At 42.6% G+C, this 21,306-nt stretch overlaps 1 protein-coding gene across 2 annotated transcripts in view; it reads right to left on the minus strand.

Annotated features, from left to right (window-relative positions):
• Positions 1-369: 369 nt before the first annotated feature.
• WDR89 (WD repeat domain 89) overlaps positions 370-21,306 on the minus strand; it is a 220,944-nt gene continuing 200,007 nt past the window's right edge. For both annotated transcript variants that reach the window (XM_085626202.1, XM_085626203.1), the window contains one exon: positions 370-1,720. In XM_085626202.1, the coding sequence (XP_085482328.1) occupies positions 518-1,720 (1,203 nt within the window). In that variant the 3' untranslated portion in view covers positions 370-517. The remainder of the gene's footprint in view (positions 1,721-21,306) is intronic.

The following is a 21,306-nucleotide window of genomic DNA, read 5'->3' on the forward strand; positions in this document are numbered from 1 at the left end:
TCATATTCAAATCCTGTATGGTAAAACCACTGAAACTCCAGAACACAGGCTAACAAAATAACATCTGAAGCAATTTATTGACTATTTGGGGCATCTTAAAAAACAGACGCACACCAAAAGGTCAAGACCAAAGACTGTGGGTACCAAGAGTGTTTGATCAATCTTTGTTTCTATATAAACAGTACAGCTAAAGTAACAGCGGCAGACACTCATTTGCCCACTCTATTGCATAACTGGCCCTAATGACTGTTTTTGGAGGAAGTTAAGTGAAAAGTATTGTAACGGAAACAGCACCTGGCTCATACAAGCATACATGGTGTTAGTGCGGTTTCAGTTGTTGTAATTTATCCAAAGACTGCTTCAATAAGATTGGTAAAACACGGATATATTTTTTTAATTACAAATTGATTCATTTAGTTTGCAATCCACAAATGCAATTTAAAGAACCATCAAATTGCTCTCACAGAGTCATAGCCTTTTTCGGCAAATGGAAAAAAACTCCAGGCCAAAGAGAAGGTCAGTGCTTCCCTTTTTTTTGCTTGATTTTGTATGACGAATTGCTGTGAATTCTTACTCTCTGAAGTATAGAGGAAGACATTTTTAACGAGTCTTTCCCAACAAGAGGCTTTTCAACAGATTTGGGCTTCCATAACAACAGCCTGGCATCTTCTCCACCAGTCAACAGAGACTGGTCCTCGTCGTTCCAGTAGAAAGAACGCAGAGTGGAAGAGTGTCCACCTGGAAGGTCGCACCAATAATGCAGTCCATCAGCCTGACAGTTCATTAGGTAGAGGTTTCCAGTGTGTGCTCCTCCAAGGACAAACAATGCACCTGCCTTTTTATTGTAGAAACCACCAGTCAGATAGTCGAGGTTACCACAACTGGTGTTAAACGCCTCCCTTGAATCCTGGATCTTCAATAAAGTGATAGGTTCCTGAGTGTCTAACTGAGCAATATCCCACCAATAAAAGCCTTCATCGTGTGTCAAGCAATAGATCTGATTGTAATCTTGTCCAGACCAGCCAATGAAACTCACTGAAGAATCAGAATTACAGGTGACTATTAATGCGTCATCCTCATTTTCTTTGTTCAGATCAAATACATTAACTAGCCCATCAGTGGACCCCGAAAGTAAGAGATTTGGAGACGTGGGATGGAAACAGACTTGTGTGACATCATCATTGTGCGACTCTGAATAAACACCTAATGGCTGTTTCGATGCAGATACATTATTGGGGTTTCTTGAATCCCAAAACACAAGGAAGGCGTCATCTTCAACTTTCTCCGTGCCTGCACAAATTAATGTATCATTACAACTGACATCAAAGCTGATGAAAACATTTGAAGGAAAACCTTTTAACAGCTGTGATGGATTGGAGCTTGATAAACGAGAGTCCCAGCACTTGACCGTTCCATCACTGCATGCTGAAAATAACACATTCTCGTTTGTCTGAGCAAATCTGATTCCATACAGCAGACCAGAATTCTCACCGTACTCCCTTATCAAAGTTAGCTTTTCTCTGTTAAACAACTTTACAGAATTGTCAGAACAAGAAACGCCAAGGAATTGACTGGTCTTTTCTTCTTGAGATTTTGAAATGTCTATATCCAACAGGTATACAGAATCTTCTGTCAATTTGGAATCCTTTGCTATACTGAAATTAGAGAACTGCTGAAGCATTTTCTCCATTGCAGGCTTGCTGTGTTCATAAGAGGGCATCTGAAGAAGAAAAAAAAGAAAACATTATTTTGGAAAAGGATCGTAATATTTAGGCATTGACTGTAGAAAAAAGTGGGCATGTACTAATTTTAAGATCCTTCTTATGATAAAGTTCTCCATTTTAAGGGATTTACAAAAATTCACACAAATATTTATTGAAATCTATGGGAAAAAGACACTTCCAAGCTCACTCCTGGTGCTGCGCATAACCTTGGTATCAATTATTGCCGACATGAAATCACACCTGCTGATTTGATCTTCCTTTTTCACCACCTTAAAAAACATCCGAGTCTTTCAAGCCCTAATAGATATATATAATATACATATACACACTTACACGTACATATAAACCAATTTATGTACAAGACCCTTAGAAATGTCCTTGGTCCCTAATCAGCCCACTCCGCTCCGTCTGTTGGTAAACAGCTCTGCACAATGTCCCTGTGACAAAGACACAACTTTGTCAACATGCGATTAATGACAAAAAACATTCACAGAGACCACACAACAGCATCAACAAAAGCATGCATGGAGTGACTTGGGGCCTTTGGTCGCCAACTGTTTTAATGGCATTATGTACATATGCAAATATAACAATTTTGCTTGATGTTCGATATTATGTATATATTTCCAAAAATATCGTAGTGCTGTATTTAGGCATAGTTCTGATCTGCATATGTGCAGCTGCATAAGAATTCCCATGTTATTCTTCTCATAATGTGTCAGTGTCACAAGGACAATTTCTTATGGTCCACGTGTGAATGATTAAGTACGGGGAGCCGTGCTCTGTTGTGGGCAGAGATAACATTCATTTCAGTTAAAGAGGATCCTCACTCCAGGAACGTCTGGTCTAACATGGCCTTCCACAGACTGCTGGCATCACTTATCATCAGGCATGCAAGGATTGTCTTCCATCTCTCACAATGGCAACGCTTTTATCTGCTAAAGATCTGTGGCAGGAGGTTTACATGAAGGTGAAATACAACATTTCACATTAGCTTTTCTCATAATATTTACATTGCCTTCTCTATTACCACAATAAGTGTGATATTTGCCACTGTTATTCTGCATGTGTTCTGCACTTTCCTGGATTACAATAAAAGGCTCTGAAACATCTCAATGAGAGGTCTTATGCGTTTGTTGATTCAAAGGAGAGGTCTAGAGGAATCCAAACATCTACCCTGCACATCTCTGGCATTATATGAGTGTTCCTAAGGCTCTGCTGGCTCGGTAAGCTATTGGGAGAGGCACCAGACACCTGCCCATTCCTCCCTCCTACATATATTAAGTCAATATACCTGCACTGCCAAGGTGACAAGGCAAATTTACCAGGTACTACTTGGCTACACAACACGGCAATAACTAGTCAACACAAACACACAACTGTAAAACTTCTCAACAAAATGACACAAATTCAAACAACATAGCACATCAGCACCACAATATCACACCATAACACTGCAACAGCTCATAAAACAATACAACGTTACAACGCTACTTGACAACACAAAGTGAACACCACAAAACAAACACACTTGAACAACAACACAAACAACTTAGCAGCCCAGTGGGCAGTCGCTGGGGTCCCCACTCTAGGCTTAGCATCAACTGCTTGGAATTTTCTTAACATCTCACCAGAGAATGGTCCTCGCTGCTACAGAAGGAAGAGGGCAGTATAAAAGAACGTGCAGAAAATATTCTATGAAGCACAGGAAAGATGTTTTGCCCACGAGAACGTAGGTGTCGGGCAAACTAAATCTCCTCAGGGGGAATTGTAAAATAATGTTTTTTATTAATCATTAAATACTAGAAGGGCCTACAAATTATCCCACAAACATGTGTGAAGCTTCTCATAACTCAAATAACAAAAATGGTTCAAAAAAATGATATTTAAAAACCACTGACACAACACAACCATTAACTTATTTTAGATATATTATTTTTCATTTATCAAAAAATGTATATTTATCTCTTTTCATATTTCTCTTTTCAATGGCTGCCCAGAAAACATAAAGAACACCACATCACATTAACATATAAATAGTGAAAATCAAAAATCTCCCAGTGATCACATACACCAACATGAGACCTTGGAACCACGTATAATCAAAATGTCCCAAAAATGTTTTGTTCAGTGTATCCTTATATCTTTTTTTACATATTCCAAGGATAGCTGACATAGGACATAATGTAATGTTGTCAACGCTTCAACCCTGTGTTCAAGTGTTATTGACTATACATCATGGCAGATCTTCCACAGGACTAAAACAGACCAAAGTGCACCCTTAATGTATTCAAAGAAAGACACAAAACGGTATCTATTAGATATGTAACATGACATCTCAGATTCCAGCTGAGGTTCACTCGATGTATTGTATTGTATGTATTGTATGGAATGCTTATATAGCGCAGCTGTCACCCAACGGGTATCCTGGCGCTTAGAGATCTGATGAATGTAAACTTAGGTCAGCAGAATCGATGTGGGGTTGGAGTTCAAATTCAGCTTTATTCGATTTTTTGTAAAATAAAAATCATAAAAGCACAGTTAAAGACACATTTACTTATATTACAGAGTAAATTCAATAAATATATATCCAGCAAACAAGAGTTACATGGCTTATATCTTTACATTGTATTCCTGTACCTAATAACAGTCTTTAAATATAAGGAAATAGCCATTATAATCAACTGATTTTCTAGAGATTGTAACTTCAAGTAAGCTATTCTGCATTGTCTAAAATCCATGCTCTTCAAGATTGGTATTAAAAACCTTTTCCTAGGAAATGTATAAAATTTACCAAATAAAATACTATGCATCGCAGTTTGGGTTGGAGTTATTTTTACCCTCCTTCAATTGTAGTCCACTTGGCCCAATCGTGGCTTCATTTAAAATATACAGCAGCAGCACCAGTCTTGTCTGCTGTTCTCCTGCATGTACATGCAGCTGTGAATGCCAAGCTGTCAGCATCCCATTAAATATAGTATGGCTTTCCTCTAATGCTGTGCAATAGTTTCAGCCCATGCATTACAGCTATTATACCAAGGGCCACTGGAATTGTGATTGTGCGGCCACAGCGATTTTAGCATAGTTATAGATTTGCTGCATTTGCCACATAAACTATCACCTGCCGCATAATCTGCTGATTTTAACAAAGAAAAATTATTTACTCAAAAGATTCAAAAGTTACTAAACAAGCAGCAACAGGTGTTGCCGCTCTGTAGAAGGCCTTTCGTAAAGCTGTACTGGTCACCTTTTTGTTGCTTATTGCTATATTTGGGTGTTTAACTGGTACTAATGAGGTGCAACCACAGATTGACCGTTTCTCTGGAGAACATTTATGGTTGTCAATGATAAGGAGTACAAGGTTATAGACATTTTTGCCTGGAGGGGGCCCTTATGCATAAAAACGTTTGATTGGGGGGTGGTCTCCGCATAAGGTTTGAAGACCACTGCTCTACCCAGAGGTTAGGGATAGAAAACACCTCTGAAGAGGCACACATGTTAAATGTGGTCTGAGAGCCACTCTGACGTTGCATTAATTGAACAGAGAGAGAAAATGACTCCGTTCAAATGGCGTGTGCTGTATTTACACTGCTAAACTAGTGGGCCGCATCGAGTCCTGCTATGCAGCTCAAAGTCAGGGGCGGCTGCACCTCTTTAGCCACAGTAGGAGACTCCTTATAAAGCAAGGTCCAGATTCCACTAGCAAATCCAGGTGCGCAACCCCCATTGAGCTGAAAGGGCTGTAGCCCCCCCCCCGTCATGTGTGGCAGCCCGGGCAGAGACAGCTTCCCGGGCGCACACACAGCCGCACCCGAGTACTTCACAGGTCTTTAAAAGACTATTTACTTGCTAACGAGGCTTTGTTGTTTTTTCACCCCTTCTTAGAGCCCCTGCATCTCCACTCTGACTGTCACTGGAAGAATTAAACCCCCCCCCCCGAAATGTGGCTCTAGTTGCGCCTCTAAGCAAATCACACTTGCTGCTGATAAAAGCCCTTTGCTTACACATTATTTCTGGATTTCAGAGACGCAAAGGGCAGGACTCTCATTAGAGTGGTTTCACTCAAATTCACTTCAAATAATTTTATTTAACAGGCAGTTTGAGCTACAGTTCCTAAAAACTGAGTGGTATCAGTGTATTACCCATTTTAATCTAGTGTATACATCAAACTTGTGTTTCTCACAACAGCTACAAAATTACTGGTGCTAATTAATTAATGAACAGTTGTTGGCACATTTAATTAGCATGACTAAACGCAAGAAAAACTGACAGACCATAAGTAGAATAATTTAGCACATATCATACAAACTGATCTAATCTCAGTGAAGTACACCGCTCGGCATATTCTACACACTGCAATAAAACAATTGCCAAGTAGGTGTCTATTGGCTTTTGAAATGTATCGTAGTTGCGTTTATGTAGCACTTCATACAAGTGCCGAAGTGCGATTGCTGAAAGGCAGCACGATACTCCATGGCAGTGCTTTGGATGGAAGAATATAAGACTCACGTGGCCCGTACAAGTAGTATTTCGATGCTGTGTGAGAATAAATGGCACTGTGGCTTGCCTTGAAGGTAAAATGCGTGAGGCTGGACGCTTAAAAATTAAATGCTAGTGTGCGGATGGGTAGAAGCAGTGTGGCCAAAATGGGAAGTGTTTGGTGTCGGGCGTGTATGGCAGAGACCATTCAAAGAATGTCATCGCAAGAAGGTAACTGGGCATATGCCTGGTGAAGAAGGAAATTGAGAGACCGCCTGTATATGTGGATACCTACCATAAAGCGTGTGACTACATGCGGATATCTACCACATTTGCGTCACTTTGCCTCCTACAATTTAGCAAAACCAAAGGGGATGATGGACGGAGTGTTGAACATTGCAAGCACTCACGCCCAGTCAACTCATCTGGGTTTAATCCATCATCATTCTTTAGCTCACTCCGCCACCCCAGTTCAGACATGGCCATATGCAAATCAGTCTGACCCTGTGCCTCATGGGAACAGTCCAGCCCGAACTGCCAAGCTATGTCTTCCCTGGATTGGAAACATGCATCCTGGGACCGGTTTCTGGCTAATCAGCCGTCATCAGCCAGGCTAGCTTGAATCCAGTGGCAAAGTGAGCAAGGGACCCACGTCTGGGCATACCCTGCCAACTTAGGGCGAACAAAGCAAATCCAAAGGGGATGATGGATGGAGTGTTGAACATTGATAGCACTCATCCCCAGTCAACTGATCTGGGTTTAATCCACACTGAATATGAATGCTTCATTCGCAGAATAGTTGAGGACTGCCTGAAGCAAACAAATGCGTTAGCCAGCCCGTAGCTCAAGTATGTCAAAACACCTTACGAGAGTTGGGTCTGAGCAGTCTTTTTGAAAGCACACTTGACATCAGTTGTCTTAACAAGGAGATCATCAAGAAAAAGTATGATTCACATAAAGAGAATGCTAGGATCATAAAAGCAGTCAATATGGTCACTGTCTAATAATACGTGCCATTTTTAACCACTGACGGCATGGAACTATATTTAGTCTGGATAAAGACCCATGAATTAAGATTTTATCTAACACGGCTAAGAGTTATTACGATACGTTGTCTAGGAGCCTTTCCAATTACAGGAACTTGGTTTACCTCATTGCAGTGTTGTCCATGTCATGGGGTCTCTCCTCAAACAACTAATCACTTCGTGCTATTTTGCACATTGTACTCTTCTTTTAGAAAATGTTTTCTTCGCCCCATTTAATGCGTCAGATCTTTAACATAAATAAAGAGGGCCTGCTTTTTTTACAGCGTCTTGAGTCTTCTTTCGACATGTTTCTCAGCTTTGAATTTTATTGTGCATGCCTTGAAATTAAGAAATAACGGTTATAAACTTAATAAAGGACTGATTTACCCTCTGATTGCACTGTATATATCACGGATTGGCACTAGGCACAATTATATGATACCCTGTGAATTTTTATTATGAAAGTTTGTATAATCATGGTTATTAATGTTTGTGATATGCTGTAAGTTATTTTAATGTGCTTTTATGGTCATACATATGACCGAATAAAGATGGCAATGATGATGAATAATGAGTTTAATACACCCACCCACACTGAATTGCAAGTGGAGGCTGGTGGGGTTTGGGGTCCCAGGTGGAACAGTAGAGGAGCAGCTATTATATGACCAGATACATTATATGTGTGCGAACTCAGTGCAAGAAAGGCAAGGATCATCCTGCTGGAATTGGTAATTATTCAACTGCCAATGATAAATATTTTGAGCTAGTCCACACCTAAAAGCAACAAGGAATAAACCATGGAACAGGGTAAGTTTAAAGCCAATTGAAATATATGCTCAGAGAAGTTTACTTTGGAGTGGCAGAGAGCAACTCACATGAATGATCACATCATAGGACGTGTTATGAGCAGTCCACCCAGAGGTGATAAAAGAGCAATCAGAAGGACTTAGAATTGTACAACTACCCTATGAGAGTGGATACTAGAGTAAGCTGTAGTAAAGCTCTGAGGAGTAGAGGAAGAAGATCATCCAATTATATAACTAGCCACAGGACATGGCAGAATAGAGCAGTAGAGGGGCAGCCATTATACCTTAGTATATGCTACAGGTTCCAGCGAGGATCCATATTTAACAACCCTTGGGGTACATGCTATACAATGCAGTCATAATGGGAGAACAAGGGCTCTGCTGAGAACAGCAGGGGGCAACCAATCCAGCCAACACTGGTAGAGGACTAACTACTACAGAATCAGTCATAGTACAGAATGTGCACCCATGAGGAGGTGAGTAATAACCACTGTCTGTCTCTCCTAGTCATGGGCGATTGTAAGGTCTATTCTTTTTGCCTCATCTTTGGATAAGACAAGTTTTCAGTGCCTTCCTGAATTATAAGTGGTCTTTGTTGTATTTTATCTTTGCTAGAACACAGTTCTAGCGGTTTGCATATACAGGAAAAAACGCTCCACTAACACACTTTTAAGGAAGGCTACAACTTGGTTGTGATACCAGACAAAAGGTGAGCGTTCTCTAGATTGAGCTAGAGAGGTTTGGGTACCCTTGTGGCATTATCTTTAGAAAAGATAAGTCTTCAGAGTCTTCCTGAAATTCAGCTCTTTAATATTTCTTACTTTTTCAGGGAGAGAAAGAGTTTTGCCCCTAGTTTCAAGAAGACATTTCTACAGTTGCATTTCTTCTACTAAGGTGGGATAGTCAGATAGAAGGCAGTCTAGAGAAGTGTGTTCTAGTCTGTGAATCTGAAAACTTTTGGAGCTTTATCTGGATGAACCTCGGCATTTGCTGTGACAGCTCCTTGCGTCACACATGGTATATCAAGAGATGACCGTGAGGCATTGGGAAATGAGACACTTGAAACATCGATGAGATGTGCTCACTTAGATGGGTCAGCAGAAGCTGCCTTGCGACATCCAGGATTATTTGTAATCTAAAGTACAAAAACTACAAAAAGATCTTAAGAAATTTTCCAGGGAGAAAGTTTATCCGTATATAAATGATGAGTATGTGAAAAATAAAGAAAATCTAAACACACAGAAGAAGCCAACACGTCAGAACTCAGACATCTCTAGTTCAGGAAGTGAGAGCAGCGACAGTGACTACAGACCCAGATACAGGGGCAGGGGTTGGTCAAGGGGATATATGCGCCCCTATCAACCAGGACCACAGATGGGATTTGGTTGGCCTCCCTTGTACCCTCCGATGGGCCCACCCCAATTCTTCCCTAAAGAGTATCCGCCTTTTTTAGAGAGAGGCAGGGGGAGGGGCAGGGGGAGGGGCAGGGGGAGACAGAAACCACAGTGAGCGCAGAGAGTACAATGGGAAGACATGAACCAGAGGATAACCCGCAGTATGGCCCGAGAAGGGGAACCGAGTACCAGCAGGGACCAAGTTTAGTTATGAATTTAAGTAGTAAGAGCTTGACACCTATACAAGAGAGGGTGCTATCGAGAGGACTAGGATTTGTGCCTACTAATCAACCCGATACGTTTAAACTTAAATGCGTACTAGCTGGGTTTTTTCGTAGCGCACGTCTACGAGTATTCTTTGAAGGAAAGGACAACATTGAGCAGGAGGACGACACAGGATTTAGGAATAAGTCCACGTTTGTCCCTACCTTGAACCAGTTACCTTCAGAAGTGGAAGTCTTCGAGCAGGCAGTCCTAAGAGAGGTAGACTTACTGACAATAACAAAAACTAATAAACCCTTTTTTAACCTTTCCTTGTTGGAGAACGAAGCCCTGAATGAACTTAGGGACAATTTGTCAGTAGTTATCAAACCTGCTGACAAAGGAGGCGCAATAGTGATCCAAGATCTAGACACTTACAATACTCAGTGTTTGCTTCTGCTAAATGACAGAAGAAATTATACAACTCTAAATAGTGACCCAACAGAAGAGTTCAGATTTCCTCGCTTATAGAGGAAGCATTGGCCAATGACTGGATAAGTCAAAAGGAGGCATTATTTTTGTGTAATCAGTATCCTACTGTTCCATACTTCTACACTTTACCAAAAGTGCATAAACCTGTACGCCCTCCACCTGGACGTCCCATCGTCTATGGAATAAATTCAATCCTGGAACCCCTTTCAAAATTTTGCAATTTCTTTTTACGTCCCATTGTACAAAAGATGCCTGCTTACTTACAAGACACCCGTGAGGTATTAAATCTCATTAAGAATTTGGAATTTGATAGAGACAGAGACCTTTTGATTGGTTTGGATATAGAATCTCTATACACAAATATCCCCCAACGAGAAACCCTGAGGGTTATTGAAAACATTCTCTTTACAGAAGATTGGGCATTCCAGACTCCAAGGGCGTTTATACTCTGCCTCTTGGAATTGACACTTACAAACATTTTTTTTACATTTGAAGATCAATTTTATTTACAAACCCATGGTACATCCATGGGGAGTTCTTGTGCCCCTAGTCTGGCCTGCCTCTACGTTTCTAAGTTTGAAGAAGAAACAATTTTTCCATCTACCAATCCCTTTTTGAATCATATAAGGGAGTGGCACAGATATATAGATGATGTTCTTATCATTTGGAGGGGAAGTAGATCCTCTGCGGAAACCTTCTTAACCTGGCTCAACCAAAGAAATCCATTTCTTTTCTTCACGGGTATGATAACGAATGATACTCTTCCCTTTCTTGATTTAAATATCAAAGCAGAGGGAGGAACTCTAATCAGCAGCGTCTTCCATAAAGAAACGGACAGAAACAATCTATTATCCTTCCATAGCTTTCACCCTCGCTCACTGAGGGAAAATCTACCCTATGGGCAGTTTCTGCGTCTCCGTAGAAACTGCTCACATGTTGCTGATTACAAAAAAGAAGCAGAGAGTCTCAGTGTGAAACTTAGAAACAGAGACTATCCCGAGAATGTAATCAAAAAAGCACAGAAAAGAGCTAGAAACTGTGATAGAGAGTCTCTATTGGAAACCAATGTAAGAGAGACAATAGAAAGGAGTATATGTGTGACCACATATAATACAATAACTAACCATCTAAAGAAAATTGTACAGAAAAAATGGCGAATCTTGAATTCCAATGGATTGAATCAACCTATCCCCCTATTCTCCTTTAAAAAGAGTGCGAGCATCAAGGACAAGATCGTCACAGAGGGACCCTGGTAATTTACTAAATCACAACCAATTTTTACCACCAGTAGTAGGTCATTATTCATGTGGCTACTGTAGAGCTTGTCCAGTGTCAATCAATGGAAAAAGTATAGACATTGGTTTAAATCGCCCTTGGGAACTGAGACAACACTCCACATGTAACACAGAAAACGTTATCTACTTACTCAAATGCCCCTGTGAGATGCAATATGTAGGCATGACAACTCGGAAAGTGAAAACCCGCATATTGGAACATATGAGTACGATACGTTGTGGTAAGACCAATACGAAACTCACGGCCCATTTTAATGAGTACAAACATAATGAAAAGGAACTGAGGTGGATAGTATTGGATAAACCCTTTATTCCGCCAAACATGAGCGATATTTCGAGCTTCCTCTTATTGAGAGAACAGAGATGTGTGGAAAGATCCGCCCGGTTGGACATACTAGATAGAGCAGGTCCTGTAAAATCCGTTCTAGATATTATACATACAAAATGGAAAAATATATGTTGTACATACATTTGGAACACATGTATATGGGCATAGCAAAATTTTCTTGTAAAGCCCTTTGAGGCGTTTGTTACGTTTTGGTAAGATTACTTAGAAATGGCCGCCATGCGAGCGGTCTCTAATACATAGGTTAGAGCTAGAGCCTCTTTCTATGGCTATGGATCGCTGTGCATCCTGGGAAATATGTTAGCGCGTTTGGAAGTAACGGTGATACCGTACTTGTCGGCCCTTTATATGGAGGCTAAACACAACAAGATCCGTGTCGACGGAGGACGTGTGAGGGTATATTGGAGACAGTGTCTCTTTGGAGTAGTGAGTAGACATTGCTTTATGTGGTTGTGAAAAAATCCTGGATGTTTTGCTGCTCTCAGAGTATCCCTAGCGTTAACATCAGTAGGACTTTGAGTTGTATCTCTAAGTAAAGAGCAGACGAAATGTGTTGGGCGAAGGATGAATATCGACATTCTAAATCAAGCAGAGTTTGATGAATAATAGGCGGGGGCATATATATATATATATATATATATATATATATATGAGAAGTATTGTACTAATATCGCTGCCCTGTTTTCTCTACTTTATTTTCCTCTGCACTCGATGGATCACACGAATCTAGAGTGTGACGACAAGAGCACCATCCCCCGCAGTCCCGGGTTTAGAATAAATATTCGTAAACTCTTGTAAGTAGACATGGACTTGCGAGGATGTATTGGCAATCAATATTACTCACTGGGAGACTTGAGAGAGCTATGGCTGGGTATATCTCCGCTATTAAGTATATGTATTGTGAATATACGTGCGGATTTTAAATTCAGATTGTGCACCCACGTCATTTGTTGAGTAGTTTGTGTTCACGTGTGGTGTGGTGTCCTTACGTTTAGGGGTTAAGGTGTGTGTTGAATGAATAGGTTGCAATGAGGCCCTTAAATAACGCATGGGAAATTCGAAAAGAGAAAATGCTAATGAGAATAACGATGAGTATGGAAATCATGGATGGTTTTCCCTCTTTTATGTTTTTCTCTCATTGTAGAATTGTGAATCCTCTTGGAAATCTCCAGAAAAGAGTGACGTTGGGGCAAAGCCCAAACAAACAGAGTAATAAGGTAATGAATACCCTAATAGGGGTACAGACCAGAAAATAGGGACCAACACCCTGACGAATGCCAGAGCGACCTGGGTTGGCGCAAAAAAAGCTGGCAGAAACATGTTGGTATTTGCAGTGGGGATAGAAGGGTCGTTACCTTCCCTGAATACCCCATATCGTTGGTTTTTGCCTTTCTTTATTACACTCTACCCTCACCACTATTCTTCATCTTCTTACTAAAAAATTGCGCTCCATCCAGAGTGTTGGTCTGCACCTGGATGTATGATGCGGCCCAATGATGAAGCATGACACTACCAAGTGTGTGAGGGCAGTATTAAGACATCTTTTGATTTTCCCGTATGTAGCGTACAGTAGAGCTATTTTTGTTATAAAGTTTTTCTCTGTTGTGGGAGTCAGAGAAGACTCAATCCCTTGTCTCTTCTATTTTGTGATATTTATTTGTAATCTTCACAGTAGAGACAACAAGAATTCCAGTTACGGTCAAGACACGACAGAGCAAGGCAGGTGGTAGCTCGGAGCTTCTGATGCAATCCTAGATGCGGAAAAATACATTTTAGAGTACATGCGGTGTACAGAGTACATTCTCCTGCCTAAAATCAAAATAATTTCCTGCCAGTGGCCAGGGCTGACCTATGATGAGATGTGTGTTGCTCCCAGAGAGAAGACAAAGAGCTCTGGGTGTGGTGAGGGGGGGGGGACTCTTCCTTTTACAGGATGGCATGGGGGATGTGTCCAGTCCCTTCCTAAGCTTCAAAAGATATCTACCTTGTCACTGGCAGATGAAGCTCACATCTAGGCCTGCCTCCCCTTTGTCTCTCTGGTCAGGCTGGCATCACACCAAGTGGGAGTAAAGGAACGGACAATAATTGGTTTAAGGGGTGGGCAAAGACTTGCCCTCTACCACAGGCTGGCACTGGGCATAAAAGTTGACTCAACAGACCTCTCTTCAGAACACTCATGGACCTGTGGGGAATCAGAACAAGCATTGGCAAAGCCAATAGGTCTCACTTTTGGGACCTTGTAAGTATTTAGTTATGCAGCACAATATCCTTGGTGCAACAAAATCAACTGTTGCAAGGCTAAACAACTATAAGGTCCCAAAGGGGAAACCTATTGGCTATGCCAATGCTTGTTGATTTTGATAATGCTGTACAGCACCACCTAAAGTAATTGGCAAAGCCAGTAGCTCCGAAAGGCAAGATATGTTGGCCTGGTCAATGCTTGTTAAGGTTGCTGTTTACAGAGTTTGAGTACATTTATTACATTTTAACTATCTGCAATTCGAGAGCTTGTTTGAGTGATGATTTCTTCTATTCGCTACCACAAAAAATAATAGTAAAATGCAGGACCCAATTGAAAGCACGTCAAAAGCATATAAACATGCAGAAGAGCAGAGTGCCACATGCAGACTGATCTGCCAGCAAAGTTACGCATGCTGTTCTGCTCTACACGTTGGCAGAATGCTGGGAGGGCTGAAGCATGAACACATTCACTCATACACATGCACCAATGTTCTCATGTTCTTAGTACTCGAGCACGGCATGCACAATCATGAAAGTCTATGCAGTCTAGTGTATGTAAACGTGTGTTTGCAATAAACAAAACAAGATTTATTTTCAAAAGGCACTCACAATTTCAGACCTAAGGCACATCTAGAATGCATTTTGCTTGGCCAGGAGCACCCAGATTAAAGTGTCTGGTGACCAATGTGCCAGGGCACGGTCTGCTCTACAAGGAGCAACAATTGTATAATAACAACTTAATTTGCGCCAGGTATTGTGTGCCACAATAGTTAATCTAGCATGCTGCAAAACTAAGAAGTAAGCACTGCCAGTTCCTGGGGGGTGGGGCCCAGCCTGGAGGAGACACACGGACATACAATGCACACGGACCATTCTAGGTTTTCTACACAAGCACACATTCTTAAAGTCACTCGGGCATGAGCACACAGCACAACAGCCATTCTTCTGAGTGTCTGGCAGCAGCCACACACAACCCTCTGGCTCATTCTGGGATCTTATACAACAGACATGCACACAGGTATGGGGAATTTGGAAAGCACAAACAGTCTTGTGTCTGCAGACACACGGCCGGCTTACACAGAGAGATTTGGGGCACACAAACACAGATCTAAGACCTTAACATGGGGCCCTGAGAGCGCACACAAATATGTTAAAAGAGCTAACTTCCCGCCAGCGTCTCCGAGTCCCAGAGCAGACACGGTGGCCTCTCCGTGTGTTCCTGCACCACATATGCTCAGCAGTGTGCAGATGTCCCCGTGCTGGGCCTGCAGGTGTTAACACTTCCAGTTATATCATGAAAAGTCATGCGCGGCTCACACATGGGACGAGGCTTCTGAGAATAGCAACATGTTATTTTCCTGTGTGGACCTGTTGCCGCGCTGAAGTTCCTTTTTCCGCTTTGCTATTTTTGCCGCGTGCCCTGTTATTGATGTCCCGTGGCCGTGGGGCTGTTCCTGCCAGCGGGCACTCATTCAGTTTCCAGCTGGTCTCGGACGGGATAACCAGGGAGCACTTATAGATGTGGGCTTAGACAGCTGTTGTGGGTGAATCTAAAAATAACAAGCGCGATAATTAAAAAATAATAATAAACAAGCGCGGTGAACGCTCTACTAAAAACAGATGGCGGCTGGAGTGAGAGCAGAAGGAACAAGCGCAGCGAACGCACCAATGAAAAACAGATGGTGCCCCTGCTCGTAACCGCAAGTCATAGGCCGTGGGCGGAAACATTTTCTGGGAAAGGTGGGACATGCACCCGCCTTTGCCCAATTGCGTGCTGTCTTTTTTAGAAAGACGCATGCAGAGCCCAATAGAAAAAAAGACTAAAAAAAAAAAACACACGCACAAGCGTGTGAAAAGTCCAGAGTGATTCCAAGAAGTCGTTTTCTTAGTGCAACGCATGCGCGCTGCGCTAGGCTCGACCTAAAAAGGCCTGCCATGCTGTCCGAACAACCTGAAAGAAGACTGAATATGCTTACCTTAAACCCAGGACCCCAGAAGTGACTCAAGGCTCAGTTGGCTGATCACCTGTTTGAGCTACAGGGACACAACAAGCTTCCAGGGCCTTTCTCCCTGCATCTGCCCAGCTGACCAGTACCAAATGAACCTGCTCTAGACCCTGCTGTTGGCCTCTTTTGGAGTCCTAATCCCCAAGTTGTAACCCCTAGGTCTTGAACCCTTGGCTGGTGTTAGCGTGTACTTCTCAATCCAAACACTGCAAAATCTGGAACTTAAATATGTTTTACTAGGAGACTCGACAAGACTGTTGACGGATTAACTCCTACCTGCACTATTGGCTATGCGAGTGGAAAAAGCACCTGGCCCAGATGGCTACCCATGTGAGTTCTTCCAAAAATATCACACACAACTGTTACAACCTTATCTAGCAGCCCTAGAGACTTCTTGGGACTGCGAACTCCTACCACCTGATTGGCGACACGCTGAGATTGTCGTGTTCTTGAAACCGGGTCGTCCACTGGAGCACTTCTTCTCCTATTGCCCGATTTATTTACTCAACGTGGAAGCTAAGCTACTAGCTAAAGTGATTGCCAATCATTTAGTCCCATATATTACAGAGCTGATCCATCCCGACCAGGCAGGATTTATGCCACACCGAGCCACGCGACACAAGCTTGGTACTCCAGCCACACTCTTGTTGGCAGATATGAACAAGGCGTTTGATTCCCTTAGCTGGACATTTCTCTTTGCCCTGCTAAATCACCTCAACATCGGCCTCCGGCTGCTTCGGTATATTCGCTTGCTCTACACGGATATAACTGCGTCAGTTCGCGTGACAGACTTGGTCTCTGGAGGCTTCTTCGTCAGGCGGGGAACGCATCAGGGCTGTCCGCTCTCTCCATATTTCTTTGCCCTAGCCATGGAGTCGCTCAGGGCTTGGACACGAATAGACGCACAGATGTGGCGGCTTTGAGTGGGCTCCAGGTTTCTCGCGCTCTATGCGGCGGATGTCCTTTTCTTTCTCACAGATCTGGATCAGACCAGTCCGCACCTCCTCCGCATTATGCAGATCTTTGGCGAAACCTCTGGCCTCTATATGAACCGGGGCAAGTCCTTTCTATGGCCGCTGCGGGGTGAAGAGCGGTTGGGCGACTGTCACAGGAGGTGGTGGTGGCTCCCGACGGTTTTAAATATCTGGGAGTTTATCTCTCTTCGTCACTGACTTTGGCGTGGAATAAAAACCTTGCCCCCCTATGGGCTCAGGTGGGGGATCAGACGCGAGTATGGTCACACCTGCCTCTGACCTCGTTTGGTAGATCCGCCATTTTTTTAAATGATATCCCTCCCCTATCTCCTATACCAGCTACAAAATCATCCCTTTCCAATAAAACCTACATGGTTCCGCCAATTGAATGAGATTATAGCCCGCTTCCTCTGGGGAGGCAGTGCAGCACGGGTAGCTCTAAGGACCTGTTTTCAGTCCACCTACAGAGGCAGAGTGGCCACCCCAGATATTCAAGCATATTATATGGCCTCCCATTTGCTTGTTCTCAATCATTGGTGGTATGGTGACCGTCGGGACCCGGCACACACGGTTGAACTGTGGCTGATGGGGATAATGCCCTCCACATGTTTCTGTATTCAGTGCCATTACTTCGTGAATTACCACCTGACACACCCACGATTTTTAGGATCTGGAAGACGGCGCTCCGCCAGATGGGCTGGTGGGGGAAACTTACCATGGAGACTCCACTGTGGAATAATGTTCAATTATTACAGCCAACACACCTGTCCGGGTTCCGGGAGGCCATTAGGATTGATACAGTGAGGGGCGGTAGTGAGTGGATGCACCCTTAAGTCCTTCTCTGACCTACAAACAGAATACCATATGCCCCGCACTCAATTATATTGCTATCTCCAACTCAGACATGCCTTTACCCCATACTTGTCCCACTTGACGGAAATCCCCGAATTCAACCCCACTGAAGCAAAGGTTTTTATGGGTGATCTGGGAGATCACAGGATTACTAAGATCTACCATACACTTATCAACAATACCCCCACCACGCGGTCTAAAACTAGAGAGACATAGCAGATGGATCTGGGTCCCCTGGAGGAGGATGACTGAGTGGAGTCTCTGGAGTCCCCATGCAGCGCAGCTATTGCGGCTCGCCTGCGCCTCATTCAGTTCAAATCCCTGGATAGAGCCTATTACACCATGCATAGACTATGGCGTGCCGGACTCAACACATCCCCCACACTGTCTGCGCTGCAAATCCCAAGAGGGTACATTTCTTCATACTGTGTGGTCATGTCCCACACTATCTAAGTTCTGGAAGTGTTTACATGCACATCAGAGGTCTTGGGGTGGACCATCACCCTCTCACCGACCCTTGCTCGATTATAAATTACGGAAGTTATAGGTGGGAATAGGAACAAGCAACACCTCTTATTCTTCGGTCTTACAATAGCCAAACGGGATATTGCCCGGGTCTGGAAAGAAGAATCCCCACCAACTCTTGGAGTATGGAAGAAAGGGCTAGATTTTTGCATGGGATTGGAGCTCCCGGTCTTTGAGGCGAGGGGCTGCCCCCGTAAACATTACAAAATTTGGAAAAGGCGGGCCGATTATAGAGGCCTGTATCTCGAGCCTCCCCCCCCCCCCCCCCCGTCTGATGCTGAAGAACCACTACTGTGATAGCTACTGTTTGGCATGTATGTAGAATTTGTACTCTTCTAGAATGTAGAAGACAGGACCATCTCTTCTCTATTTGAGGCTATTCTGTTTCCTAAAAAGCAGGCAATGTGGCACAAATGTTCTTTTAGCCCTTTTAATTTTTTCCTCTCCTTTCCTTTTCTTTCGGTTTTCTCTTTTCTCCTGCTCTTCCTTTCTGAGGCTATAATCTTTTTTTTGTGCTATATTTTGATTGGAACTAATTTGCTGCTATTCTTCAAAATGTTGCTTCCTTTGCTGGTTATCACTGCTATATGTACGGAGTGCTCCTCCAAACTCCGGTGTTGTATTGGATGTCAACAATAAAATATGTTGTGAAGAAAAAAAAATAGCTAGGGGCACAAAGAACCGTGCAGCAGGTGCCTTACGCCTGTAAGATATTTAAAAATGCAGCCTCTTTGTGATAAATTAAGTAAACCAGAGCACACATTTATTGCCACGTTTGATCTTATTGCCAATTCCTTTGCAGCAGATTCAAAAAAATAATAAAATAAATGTAATAAACTGTCAAGTCCAGCTTTTCATGACTCCACCCATACTGAGGTCACCACCTTACTGCTGCTGTACATTAATGACCAATTTATGGATTCCCGGAGTAATTTTCCATCCCCTTTTCCGGCACTGCAAGTACGACAGTAGCCCATCCCAAATGGATAGGGGATACAAGAACATTTTTTTAAACAACCTGTTGAATTCCTACAGAACCCTTCCATTTCCAGAGTAGGTATCTTGCATGCAACTAAAACAATACAAAAACAAACTCTAAATAGGACCAAGATATTAAGTAGGGCTCTATATTCAAGTCCTTAACAATGCTAGCAAAAATACTGATTGGTTTCTGAAGGTAAACAACTTCAAGGTAATCCATGTCAGTGATTTAGTTCCTGTTTATATTTCACGTTTTACTTACTCTTGCATTCCATAAGAGTGCTCCTGTATTTCCTGGATGTTGTGTTTCTGTATTTTTTTCCAATAGCGCTTTACTGTTATATAGTGCCTGCTTTGAACTTGGTCGCCTCCAGATGTTAATAGCGCCCTTATTTGAGAGCGCATGTTTGTGTTTCTTGAGCTGAACTGCAAGCCCATGTCAGCAGTGGGCGTGGCTGGCACTGGAAGGTCAAATTTACTATTCCAACTCCAGTCCTCAAATATTTGGGCAAAGGGCAACTGTCTCCCATATATTACAGGAGGCTGATTTACTCTTCTAACTTTAGTCCTTGAATATTTTGAGGAATATTATTAATTTTCCAAGTATTTTTAGGAAGGGTTCAAAAGAAGTAATTTTGAAATGCATAAATTGCTGCCCTGAGGGTACAGCTCAGGGTATAACACTAGGAATACCATTGAGAGCTCTGAAGTTGAGGCTGAAGGCAAAAGCGAGTTTCTTACAGTGCCTGTCAGTGGGTTGAAAAGGTGTTTCAAATACCTGCACATCCAATGCTTGGCATCTCTGAAAAGCGCACAGAGGAGTGATCATCTAATTTAGTTGGCATTGTGATTCTGTGCAAATGTGTGTGCAAGAAATACACAGTTGTCAAAATATTGACAAGGCGAAATTAAAAGTAATTGCAGTGCTTATAGGGGAGTAGGTGAATTGGGTGGTTGATCACATTAAGGAAGTGCATTCAGAAGAGGGTGCAGAAGATGAAAGAGAGGTGTAAGATATGCAGACGGACAAGCTGTGGAGAGACAAGGGCATACATTTCTAACAGAGTGAACATAATGGGAGTGATTGAGACACTCCAAAGACAAATCCCTTCCAGAGGCATCAGTAATGTTTAACTCAAAAGTCTTATTTTCTCAGCAGGAATACATTTCCAATATGAATTATTTACAACAAAATCACTGTTAATCATTTATCTTAAACAGCTAACAACTAGTGGCGTAACCAGTAGTCCTGTCTGGTTTTAGATGTATGTCAGTTGCTGTGTTATACATCTGGATACAATAATAGAAAGCTCATCGAGGATACAAAATACTGGCCGGGTCACGGGGGGGGCGGTGACACTCTAAGGGCGTCACAGCGACTTAGTTTTGTGTTTAAGTTATGCCCTAAATTACATAAGACATGCCCCCTTTATAGACACCACACACTTTTTTCAGCCCACTTAAAGCTTGGAATAAGCTATAACTATACAGTGAAGTTTTCCCCTATCCTCCAAGACTGGTGTTTTAGTGGGGCAAGTTAACCAATCCAAATGAGTATTTCAATAGCATGGTGTATATTTCACGTATTTATATTTCATAAGCAGGTTGAGTAACAGCAGTGGTCGAAGTGGGTGGGATCAGAGGGGCACGACTTACTCACACTTTTTTAGTTTAAGGAAAACAGTTCCCCTACTTTCTGTGAAACGATAACCGTCCCGGGACGGCTAATCCCGAGAGCTGAAACACTTCAGCTGAAGTGAAAGGCAGGGGAGTCTCCTGTCCTGTGAAACCGAAGGCAAACAGTCCTTCTGGCCAGGGTGCCTGCTTGCCTAAAAGAAGTGTAAATGTGCACAACAGGTCAAAATGGAGCTTGGAAGCCTGTATTGGCTTTAATTAATGGAATCACTTGACGCTTCCTGATGAGGCAGATTCATTCTTTTTGAGAGGTATTGGAAAGGAATTACC

Source organism: Triturus cristatus, chromosome 9, assembly GCF_964204655.1.
Source record: "Triturus cristatus chromosome 9, aTriCri1.1, whole genome shotgun sequence".
Classification (NCBI taxonomy): domain Eukaryota; kingdom Metazoa; phylum Chordata; class Amphibia; order Caudata; family Salamandridae; genus Triturus; species Triturus cristatus.